The 12,577-nt window shown below is 41.1% G+C and overlaps 1 protein-coding gene across 2 annotated transcripts in view; it reads right to left on the reverse strand.

Moving 5' to 3' along the window:
* abca3b (ATP-binding cassette, sub-family A (ABC1), member 3b) overlaps positions 1-10,087 on the reverse strand; it is a 32,874-nt gene extending 22,787 nt beyond the window's left edge. The window contains exons 1-9 of one of the 2 annotated variants that reach the window (XM_076085950.1): positions 9,805-10,087; positions 8,847-8,895; positions 8,648-8,746; positions 6,456-6,702; positions 4,163-4,290; positions 2,577-2,742; positions 1,473-1,732; positions 1,260-1,376; positions 940-1,060 (exon numbers count right to left, since the gene is read on the reverse strand). In XM_076085950.1, coding sequence (XP_075942065.1) covers positions 940-1,060; positions 1,260-1,376; positions 1,473-1,732; positions 2,577-2,742; positions 4,163-4,290; positions 6,456-6,702; positions 8,648-8,701 — 1,093 coding nt within the window. In that variant the 5' untranslated portion in view covers positions 8,702-8,746; positions 8,847-8,895; positions 9,805-10,087. The remainder of the gene's footprint in view (positions 1-939; positions 1,061-1,259; positions 1,377-1,472; positions 1,733-2,576; positions 2,743-4,162; positions 4,291-6,455; positions 6,703-8,647; positions 8,747-8,846; positions 8,896-9,804) is intronic. The other variant, XM_076085949.1, reaches the window with a different exon arrangement.
* Between the last annotated feature and the right edge of the window lie 2,490 nt (positions 10,088-12,577).

Here is a 12,577-nt window from a genome sequence, read left to right on the forward strand (position 1 = left end):
GTCAAATACCACAGCTCGGGCAATTATTCATGGGACCACAGACAGGCTAAGCTGAGGGAAGACAGAGCAAGCAGGAAGAAGGAATGAGGAACCGGACAAGATTTAAAAATGTCACCGAAGATACCTTATCTCACCTCTGGGCAGGTGACGGAGCACGTTGCATTGCTCAGAGGACAGAACTACTTCAACTCAGCCCCTGTGGACAAAAGCCTTTAAGGCTTAATCATGACTACTACAACTACTCTGCAAGGGGCTGCATAAAAACTGAGGCTGTGCCGAGCGCTCGCAATCGGAGCTGCTTTGTTGCGAAAAATTGGAAGGAGACACTTTTCATTCACATGCTGGTCTGAATGAGTAAGACCGCGAAGGCGGAAAGAGAAGGGAACAAGAGAAAGGAGAGACGGGATTTAAATAGTGTTCTTAAGCGGCTGAAGACGGACAGCACTCAGAACTAATTAAAACAAATAAAGTCCTACTTTTTAAAGTGAACAAAGCATTTCTCATCACCAAGAAAATGAACAATACAACACCAACAGCATAAACAGATTCTATGTGGCAGTAATTACATGACCTAAATGTTTACCCTCTCACAGCTGATCTATACAGACTGTACAAGTGTCTTTGAGCAGATCTTTGCTTAGTTTTTTTTATAGCTGATGTGCCTTTTATTGCTGCGCTTTGAACTCGCTAAGAGGAGGGCGCAGAGCAAACAGCAGACACTTTGACCTACATCTGAGAGCCTACGCAGTGTTACACGCACACTGTGCATTTCAGCTAAATGGAGCCAGAGAGTGTCCTGTTAAGAGCACCTGACCTCACATACAGCACAGGACACAAAGAGGCAAGAGACTGACAGTCAAAGAGTAACATCATTATTATTATTATTATGTAATGTTAATTCAGACAAAGGAACACACACACACACACACACACACACACCTCGGGAGAAGAAGGCACTGATCATGAAGCTGAAGTTGATGGTGGCCACAGTGAAGACGAGCAGGAAGACAAAGACCAGCGTGGGGTCACTGTAGGACAGAACTGCTCCATAAGGGCTCACCTAAAGAAACAGAAAGAAATGAACCCAGTTGTTCAATTATTATGAATTACATTTTTCACTCTCTTTTCCTCTTGGTTTCACTTAGTTCAAACTCACACTGTATGAAGTGTTGCTTTGAGAGCTACAGCTAAGCTACATAGTTGTACTGCTTAAACTATTACGTGCTGGAATGTAACAATGCTTTGTAACACTAACTCACCTGGACACAAAGGAGCAGGGTGACAAAAAAGATCGAAATCGAGAGGAAGAGGAAGAACATGAGAAACCAGGCGCTCCAGTGGAGCCAGTTGCTGAGGCCCATCATCCTCATGTACTCCTGAAACGCATGAAAAGAAAATGGTTGAAAATAAGGAACAGTTCCATCACTAATTTCAACACCCAGAAACAAAAAGTCCCTTGTAGAAACACAAACCTTGAGCTTCCTTTCCTTCTCCTGCACCACGGATCGTACTATGTTGAGGGAGGTGTAGGTAAAGCTGAGCACCAGTAGCAGGGGCAGCTGGTTCTGAATGGCCAGGATGAAGACGTCGTATATAAAGGCAGGGTAAGGAAACCGCGACAGGACCACTCTGATTTGTGGCAGCAGAGAGGCGGCGGCCGTTCTGTTGTAAGAGCGCATGATGGCTCGGTCCACTGCATGCTGTACAGCCAGGAAACCCTCTCGATAATAACCTTAAAAAGAGAAATATGAACGCTGTGGAAAATATGTTGTGGCACAACCCCACTTACAAAGAGACCTGTTCCACGAGGCAAAGCCCTTCTAACTTCCCTCTAAAAGTTAACATGTAAATGGGTGAGAGGCCTTGAGGAACCAAAGTCGTGAGTTGTTATGCATGTGGAGGTTGGAAATCCATATTTATGAGACTCTAAAAGCTTGTCAGTTCTATTATGCTGAGAGGATGACTTCATCTTTTAGAGCATCCCTCTTTAAAACTTTATTATTAAAAGGGTTAGAGCCACAGCAGAACAGTGTCATCCCCAACTTATCATCATCATCATCACCATCATCATCATCATCATCATCATCATCATCATCGTGTTCCCGTCAGTTACGCTTAACAAATCAGACATCCTGACAGACAAATGGGAAGATAAAAGCTGAGGATATTTGGTGCTCGACACCTCACTAATGCCCCACAAATGATGCGAGGGTACAATCCTAGCAGTGCCAAAATTTAGACGCGCGGGGGCCGGGGTTGCCATGGAAACACAGCCTGAGGCGAGGGCTCCAGAGATTGTGGAAAGTAAGTGCTTTTCATAAGTCATGGTCTCTGTTTTATCAGAAATATAAAAACCTGTTTTGACTTAATACTGTGGCTGCTTAAAGGGCTAATCAGGACACCTCCCATAAGAAAGGTGAAGGTTGTTTCTTTTGCGATGACAGACCCTCTCATGATGGTTCAGTAGCATCAAAGCAGACATGATTGTTTTTGGGGGATTAAAGGTGAAGTGGGAGAGAAAGATAACGAGAAACTAAGTGACGAGGGTGTAATAGTAAGAGGCCCTGTGTTCTCACCAGGCGTGCCCCCCTCCTTGTCATACTGCTCCCTCGGTCCTGGCAGCTGAAAGAGGGGAAAGAGGCTGAGCGTGTGCCAGTCGAGGTCATTGTTTGGGTTCAGCTCCAACCTCTCCTGGGGTGGGGCTCTGCGTGGGGTGAAGCTGAAACGCAGGTGGTAGCTCACCTGTATACGAGAGTGCAAAAAGAAAGAGGGGAGAGGACATCTTTATCAACTTGGCTTCAAGTAGTGCCTCTCGTTTAGTCCGTTTTATTGACTGAATGAATCAGGCAATAAATAAGCATACACACTGCAGTGAATGACAGAGTGGTACAGTACAGTGTGTTTCAGCATATTAAATACATCGTCCATGTGTGGCGATCTGTGTGACCTTTATACAGTATTACACAAAGTGCTGGGCCCTGTTTGAGATAGCGGGGTGAGTGAAAACTCTGAGTAAATTAACCCTCAGATGAAGTTTCATTTCCTCATCCATTCAGTCCGTATCAAAGTGGACTGAATGCGTCTCGCTGCGCATGCATTCGCGGCGGTTGACCGTCCGTCAGAATGTAAATCCTGGTGGGATATTCGTTTAGTTCCTCAGGAAAATCTAAAGTTCCTGTTTTTAAAGTTCCTGTCATTTCTTTGAACAGCGGGTTTTTGCCCTCACGTTCATACATTTAAAAGTTCACGCACAATAAAAATCTGCATGTCCTTTATGCGAGTGGAAGTTATTTTTATATAAATATATAACGCTGTGACTCACAATTGATGTCAGCTGTGACAGATTACACATAATTCCTATAATCTCGGAGATTATATGTGAATAATTCTGAGTTAGCAGGCTCTGGGTGAGGTAGCAGAATGTAGTTTGAAAGTGACTTTTTTTTTTTTTTTTTTTTTATATAAAAGTATTTATATAACAGCATTTCAGTGACGATGTTAAACAATATCACATTTGTTGGAGTAGCTGAAATAAAGCTACTGACTGCTGTTGAACTAAGATCCAAATATATGTCTAAGCCTGCCTGCTGTCTGAAACAGGGCCCCGGCAGCAGGAAGAACTTTCTACAAGGATAATAAAGTAATAAATACGGGCAGATGATTCACCCAAAAATGTGGGAGTTCATCTCTCTCTCCCCCCATGAGCTGCGAGCTGTCTGAAGCCAGATAAACATTTCCCCATATGTGACGTCAGGTCTCTTCTCTACCTTTTACTTCTCATTTAATCAGAGTAGACAGAAACCTGGTAGTCACAACCACGTTACCTTACACTGTGGTGCTTAATAATGAACCTGACCAAAAACATGAACGTGTTTGTTAGTCCAAGACTTGTGTGTGTTTAAGCTATCAGCTGGCCAAAACAAACAAAGGGAGCAGAACAAAAGGGCCTGAACCAGTCAAACTGGTAACAAACAGTAAATCTAAATTATTTAATCTTCCTTACACTGAGATCAGTTAAGCAAAAAAACATGTCATTGTGTTGCAGCTTTTACCAGACAACAACACAATGCACCACTCCTCAGGTGCAAGAGTCAAGCTGCTACAGTGTGTGCTACAGTGTGTATGTGTGTGTGTGTGTGTGTGAGAGTGTGCTGCCTTTCACCTTTAGGGGCAGAGGTTCATCGTCGTGGGTGAAAGGGTGCTCAAACACCACAGCAGCCAGTAGCTTTCCTGAGCTAGAGTTTTTTCTCACGTAGTCCTCAAACTGCTCCTCCGTCTCAAAGCCACGCACTGGAAAAGAAACGAACACACACACACAGATTAAAAGAGCATCGCATTAGTGGCGCTGCATTCGTCTCACGTACGCCTGTTTTCATGGGTGTCTCATTGCGAGACCTTGGTGCTCGCATGGCAGCAGGTTCGAGATGCCGTCGGCATACTGAGCTCTATGAGCAATATTATCAAGACAACAGAACTGGATTTCTCAATGGTATATTTCTATTGCACTTATCAAGCACTCGTGAAGGAGTCCGGCAAAGGACCTCAGTGTTAAATATTGGCCCCGAAGGTAAATCTCATAAAATAAACACTTGTCAGCAGACACACAGAGGGCAGACAAACACACCAGTTCAAGCCTGCCTTTGCTACACTGCTCTTCACTTGAACACTGCTTAAATGGTTTGTAGTTTACCACAGTTATTCCCAACCAGGGGTAATTGTATGCAGGGGTTACTTTTGCAGTTGTAAAAGTGGTACACTATTTGGAAAAAAAATTTAAATCAGGAGTTGCTCAAAGTTATACATCCAGATATTTGCATTTAAAATCAGAATATCCATATAGACTTACAAATTGGTGTGATGCAGATTTTTTGTGAATTTATTATGAGAATAACCAGCAAGCTAGCTACGCTAACTGCACTACAAACACCTCCAATCAACCTGAGTCAGCTGTAACACATTAAAGACACGTGTGAATGTTAGTTAGCAAGCGAACAGAGAGTCGAAATGGATCTAAGGTTTAAATGGTTAGATAATAGGATTAAAGTCATTTATAAAAAATTGGAAATAGCTGATCAGCGAGTGAATATTTAAAAAACAATTAGCCGAGTAATCGAAAAATGGTTCAACTTGTTTGCTAAAATTAAAATGAAGTTAGCAGTTAGCATTACCGGTTCATCAGTTGAATAATAATAGTACAAGAAAGCATAACTTCTCTCATCGATGATCTACACAAGAAGAAGTCAAATGTTTGTTTTTTTACAACAACAAAAACTTGATTTCACAAGACAGGAACTCTCATTTCACAATTCAGTATTTCACAATGCACCACATAAAACATATAAAAAAGGCATTTCAACACCTAACATCTTCACAACAAACACTCTTTAGTTGTCCCAGTTCAACAATCCTTTTTGTTGTTTATGTAAAACTGTGACATTTGAAACATCTGAGGGCCTTTTCAGTGTCAGACACATCATTGAGGTCACACTTTTGTGGTCTTCCGTGTGCATCGCGTGCTCAAATTCAACCCCGATCGTCCCCCTCGACCTATCCCTCTGAACACGGAGACCAGCTAAATTATTCATTAATGTCGGGGCTGGGATCTCACACAGCTGGGTACACCTGCAGATACACATCACTGTCTACCTGATGCTACGTCTCTGCCTTCAGCCTCACACTGCTGCTATTTGTCCCTCTTGCCGATTGTCTGTCGGCAAGAAAACAAACAGCCCGTCAGTCAGACCTTCTGCAAGATTATCTGAACAGCTGGTCACGCAGAGGTGCGAGTGTGTGAATTAAAAAGAGAATTGAGAGTAAGTGTCCTGAGAGAGGAGGGTAAGATATATCAGTGTGTGAGCTTCCTTTCTTTCCCCATCTAACCTCCCAGTGACACAGCCAGACACGAGAGAAGGGTGCGGCCTGTTGACCTCATGAAGGAACCAGTATTCCCACCTCCAGACTGACTTGTTGTGAAGGCTGTGGTATTTGTTTCACTGATAATAAAGGTGGTACTAACAGCTCAAACTGGGGACGTAAACATTAGGCTTCGCTGCAACAGTATCCAGCTTTTAGAAGCAACCCATTGCTATATTTTATCTAAATTCCTTTCAGTAATATCCAACAAACTTTGGCAAACTATTTAAGATTTGGGGTTAAAATTTGGTCACTGAAATGTAAACATGTTTTATGAAGTGTTACGCCATATGAAAGGAATAATTTGACATTACATCTTGTTTTGATTAAAGAAACAAGATATAACGAGTGTTAGTGAGCTTCAGTTGTGCTATTAAACAGATTTTCGTAACTTTGGAGGAAGCTAGATGTTTCCCTGTTTCCAGTCTTTATGCTAAGCTAAGCTAATATGCTGGACGCCCTGCTTTTCACAGATTTGAAGTTTAAACACGCCTACATCGTCGTGCTGGACCTGCCACCCATTCCCTGCTGCCAATACCCACCTGAGGAGAGCATCAGGCTGCGGCGCACATCCTCTGCCAACTGACGCACCACACTGGAGGTACTGGGCACATAGGCCAGCTGCAAGTCTCGATACATGCCGTTTGGTAGCGTGCCAACGGCATAGCTCTCGTAGACCGTGGCATTTGGGTAGTCCTTAAAAGGCACCTTCTGGCGTAGCACGATGAGGATGCTGGAGAAGAGCAGGGGCAGGAGTATCTCCACCAGAGTTACCAGGATCTGACGTTTCTGGAGAGCAAGAATAGAGTTGATAGAGGTAAGAAAGAAACAAAACAAGCAGAAGATAAAAGAGGGAATGAGAAGCTTCAGGTCCAAGGGTGTAAAATTAAGGGAATTGAAATATGAGGCTCAGACTGAAAAGATATTGAGATTATTAACAATTTTCATTTCCTAATTTTCAATATGCTTTGAAAATGCTAACTACATGTAATTTTTTAAGTCAAGATGATGTCTGAGCATCAATCACTCAATCAGAAATGATTTCACAGACAGTTGACATGAAGCGTAATGTGACGGCCTCCTACTGTTGAGCGATTGGAGCACAGAGTGACTTGGACAGTTTCAGGACATTACAGCCAAACCCAGAAGGGCGCCAATATCAACCTTCCCCTTTCAGCACTCGTTGAGGTTGTTCGATAGATGCCCAATTTTATGTATTGTTGAAAATATGTACACACTCATCAAAGTAAGGAATCAAAGGGAATATTGTTCTGCTATCAGTATTGACACACAGAACTACCGGTACCGTATCATTTAATACAAGCTGATATTGTTGTTGTTTTACAATCAGAGACCCCAACCGCAGATTATTATGTCTCCCAAGTTTATAAATATTTGATATTTGTTATATTTCAACTTGCATATTATGTCTTTTATTTACTTGTGTGATTTTCTTTTTATTTATATTTATTGAGCATTGTTGGAGGGAGCCGGAGATCTGAGATTTTCACTGCTTCTTTGTAACCATTGTGCACGGGACAATAAAGAATAATAAATACCTCACTAGGGCACAATTGTTTTTAATGATATAAAAAAAGTTCACTCAACAGATTTCAAATACATGTTGTATAAATCCCTCTAAAAGGCTCTTATATAGGACTTAATGATATGCAGAAAAAGTTATTTTTCTTGCCTCACAATGCGGTTCAGACAATCCTTCATTGTGCTCTGGTTAGACAACATGCCGTTGTAAAACAAAGAACAAGTACAGCGATAACATTCATGAGTAGAGCAAACACTTTGAAAAGAACGGAAACCTGCTCAGCTGGAAATATGTCAACATGACCTCAACTTTTCTAAATGTAGCCAGTTATATAAGGTCATTGCAAAGTAAGTAATGCATTATATTTGGTATACATGCACTCTGTGTATGTTTTTCTGCAGCCAAGATGGACACTAAACACTAAGATGCACGGGATTTTAGTTTCCTGCCTGGTCCTAATGGAGTTCCTGTAGTCTCTAGACGCAGCAGGGAGTGGATGAAGGGTGATGGAGCAACTACGCAGCAGATAGCCAATTCAACTCCTCGATAGTTGCAGGCAACATTGTGCAACCATCAACTGATATTAATGTTCAAAATTATGCAAGCTGCCATTCAGACCGATACACACTGGAACTGATAAAAAAGATATAATATATATATATATATATATATATATATATATATCTGTATGTATGTAAACAGTATATAGTAAATACGTATTTGTATATATGCCTTTAGTTCTATTTTTATATAACTTGTTCTATTTTATTGTTGTTATTCTATTAATGTATTGTCTCAGAGGCTACGACTGCATTTCATGCATTGTATTGTGAGAATAATGAATCCGTTCCCCTAAAAACAGCCATAAAATGCTTGGAAAAGCTTGTGACAGCCACCAACATGTTGACCTAGCTGGAGCCACTGTCACAACAACAGTGCAGGCACTCTGTATATTGCTGAGGTCAAGGCAACCAGTTTCCATGTCGCTGGCGAACATCATAAGTTGCAGAAAACAAAATGTTAGTCACTTCACTGTATTTATGACGTCCCGTGAGCCTATAACTTAGCAAATACTGTCATGCAGGCCTCTGCTCGGTAAACACCGACACTTCTGACGATTCACAGTCGCAAAACGATGTCAAACAAGGACACGTACAAGCCGAGTGTAGGTTCACCTCCCCTCCAACTCACCTGCTGAAGATAGTTTTTCCACAACAGTAGTCCAAATTGTCGCACGATAGCCATTTTGAGCGGTACACAGGCCGCAGTCCAGTCAGCCTTCTACAGTGGCTGGAGAGAGAAAAGTTCGAGGTTAGAGCTCAATGTATAATCCAATCTTTGTATGAAGGCTTCTTGAAGCTTTAGTTGCGTTTTCTAAACAGCTTCCCACCGCAGTGACGACTGGAAAGGTTTCGGGTCTCAGTTTCTTTTCAACACAACTCAAGAAAACAAATAAGAGAAGTGAAATTGAGCAATCAACAGTAACGTGATAAGCATGATGTTGTATTTATATTCAGACACTGTACACAAAACAAGTTATGAGTGAAGAAAATCACATGATAGGGGAAGGGAAACAGTGGTACAATTAAATGAAAAGGGTTGACATCTGCAAGGAAATGAGTTCAGTTAGAAAAAACTAAAACCACCCTAATAAGGATAATAGTGAAATAAATTGGCATCCACAAGCTGAACCAGTTACAGGCCAATGGAGATTATGTAAGACGCTGATAAAACGGATAATAAACTCACATGCCACTAGAATAGCTTTTGCTAATACTTCTGTAGTCACCTCCCCAACTAGGTACAGTCCAAAGAGGACGATCAATAAATACAATAAATACGAGCTGTTAAAGCTTCTACAACTGGCCTCGCGGGAGTCTTGTGGGACCTAATTGGAGTCCCATTTCACAGCACAGCTCTTGAGTTCATAATGTAACCATACTGGTCATACTGGAACTGCTTGAATATCACACTGGTGCCATTCATCTCGGAGTGGCTGCATCCTTTTCCCTTTTCTATGTATTATCCATGTAGTTCTTTAGGGCAGCCATTTCTCAATCAGGATGTTTTAGCAAAACAATAAGGCCATTACAGACGTGGACCTTTTTCCTTATTAACCGGAACCTGCCTTGCTCTTCTCTGATTGGTCCAACGCAGCCTTCTGGGCCTTCTGATTGGACGATCGATTTGTTCGTCAATCCCAAAGGATCCGACGAATGCTAATGATGGAGCTGAGAAACAAAGCTCGGTATTTCCCAAATATAACGCGAAATTATATCATTTCACACCCCATACGTCATCGAATGTCCCCGCCGAAGCAGCTTTAAGACATAAATGTGTAAAATTACCTCTAAACAAAGCAGGTTTCGGCACATTAACTTCCCGAGCTGCGGTCCCCTCTTCCTGTCGAGGTGAATGCAATTCCTCCTTCTTTTTGTTGGTGTCAAACCGATGAGAAACGCATCACTGCGGGGGTTCCTCCTTCACCGACACCGCCGCGGCTCTGCTCGCAGTAGTGCAGCCCAGCACGTCAGTAAGCCCCGGTGCTTCTCACCCTCCAGTTCGCTGCCTGCTAGCGAGGCGATGACATTGCACCAGCTACTGTATCAACGTTAGCCCGTGTATTCATCGTGCAAAAACACGGGTCACGTGATCACAGTGGAGCAGAGGTGTCACGTGATCGCAACAGCTTGGGCGCACAGAAAATAATAAATATGTAATATAGGATCTTTTTTTTTTAAATATTCATTTTTATTACAATTTTAGTACGAGTAGTGGTTTTGCCCTTCTGCGTTGTTTCAGACATTACTGTGTTGTAGTCGTTTTTTTTAATTATTTTTTTGTTTCAATCATTTTCTCTATTATGATATAATACGTTGAAGTTTACAGTACGTGCTGGGCTGGCCAAACGTTTTTTATTGTTGGTCATATATCCAGAAAAAATCACAGGCCAAACAATAGTAAGTGTGTTCAACCAGTTACATTATGCAAGTAAATCAGTGTGTCTAGAGCAGCGAGGCTCATGTGACAATAATTAAAATTTATTTGAATTAATTGAATACCTCTAATACAGTGCATGGCTACCTCGTGCAATTCAATGTCTCTTAATTAGAGCGTCCCTGTTTGGTAAAGGACCTCATCTTTCAAACTCCACACCTCCAGTTTGTAACACAGACTTTAAGTCTTTAGGTTATTTTCTCAGATGTTAGAAAAAGTCCTCCAGAGCTGCAGAAGACATTTTACAATTTTTTTCCCCCACTGGCTGTCAAAGGGTGAGAAGTACTCCTGATAACAAGTAAACTGAACTTTACCAGTAAAATCGGTGGCACTTTAACAGCAGGGCCACAGCTACAACTGGGGAAGGAGGGCCTGTCCTCCTGGAAATGTGTTTTAACAACCTGAGAGTTTATGTTTGACAGGCTGATTCCAGGATCTTTAGACTCACTACTTTCCCAACAGGATTCAGTATTTCTTCACCAGAATTTGAATTCTGGCAGTGTGGAGACGGATTTGAATCAGCATTTAGACCTTCATGTTGAAAAAATTTTTTTTTATATTTTTCCTTAAATTATATATAATTTCTTAGGAGTTTCTGGTTCTACTTAAAGGGAAAGTTACAAAGTTCTGGGACAGTTAATATAGTCAACAGTTAGTCCGCTTTGTAGAGTTTTAGGCTGTTCTTGAATTTAAATGATTTAGTTGAGGTTAGGGTCTTTGAACATGAACTTCTTCTATGGGTCCGGCTCTTGAACACAACCTAACTTAAATGTTTTTCTTAAAAAACATCTTGTATTCATGTTGCTGATAGTTCTCACTAAGTCCAACAAAAGCAGTTTGTTAGGGAAAAGAACAATCATTTAGAGGAATGTTATGACAAATTAAATTGTGTGTTTGCGTGGTGGCACAATAAGAAACACTGAAAGGAAACTTGCATGATGGCTTATTTTATTTAAACTCAATACAAAATGACATATTCACATCACAGGTCGATAGAGAAAACACTGCACTGTAGAAAAACACAAGTTTCACAAAGAGAACTGCCTTTTTGGAATGAAGCGAAAACAATTTCAAGTAGTAGTGGCATGTTCCTTCGTCTTTCTCCATGTATACATATAGTACTATGTACATTTTAAAACATAGGTTATAAAACAGGTTATAACCAGCTGGGCATAACAGTTAAAAATGGATTTACAGTCAGTCACAGACTTTTGTGTCCTGAATGAGGCGTACAGCACTTTCAAAACACCGTCAGGTAAAAAAATGTCCCTTTAGTGTCTGAAATTCCCTTTCACTCCAAGAAGGCAAAGCAAATCCATCCAAAAACACTTACGTATTGATTGTTCAAGCGGGTAAATTGTTACATTTCATTGAATGCGATGATAAAAGTGCTAGACCTAATTCCGACGGGAGGAAAAGTGGGTTACGTCCAACTTATCACTTCACAGCATGTTAGAGTTTCATGATGCATCGAGTGCCTCGTTACATTTGAGCTGATTAGTTAAAGACTGTGTCACACTAACACATCTGGACGATAGGCTACGACACTCATCCAGCTGGTGATTCTTGGTTGGTTTCATTATCAGCACACATTGTCAACATCTCAACAGTTAACATCTTAACAACATGTTGTTCCTGATGGGATTAGTGCGCAAAAGGTCTTTTAGGTAATATGGATCAAACTGGTAGGGTAGATATCCGCACATTTAAATCTATGCAGAGAACACTTTATCTTTAACTTCTTCAGGAAATATGGATGAAAAAATATGCAAATATATGCACTCTAGAAGACGCAGACTACTAAAAGAAAAGTCATTTCACAGCTCTGTTTCTATGAAAGTAGATGACCCTGAAAATGCGAGTGACACCACAACAGTACCTTTGGCAAACACGTAGAACTAAAAAAGGACAAAACTCAACAAAATGAGTTCATACAATCTTTTTTTTTTTTTTTTTTTAGGCTTCAGATGCAGACATTCCCGTCACCTATTGATGACATTCACCAACTACAAGATAGTCTTGTACAGTGCGTATCAGATAACTATGATAACCAAAACAATCACAATAACATGACAGCTATGTTCAAGATTTCAGTACAATATGATTTGAACAATGAACACTTTC

The sequence above is a fragment of the Anarhichas minor genome, unplaced genomic scaffold (assembly GCF_050575085.1).
Source record: "Anarhichas minor isolate MPS153535 unplaced genomic scaffold, ASM5057508v1 ptg000007l, whole genome shotgun sequence".
In the NCBI taxonomy this organism is placed as follows: domain Eukaryota; kingdom Metazoa; phylum Chordata; class Actinopteri; order Perciformes; family Anarhichadidae; genus Anarhichas; species Anarhichas minor.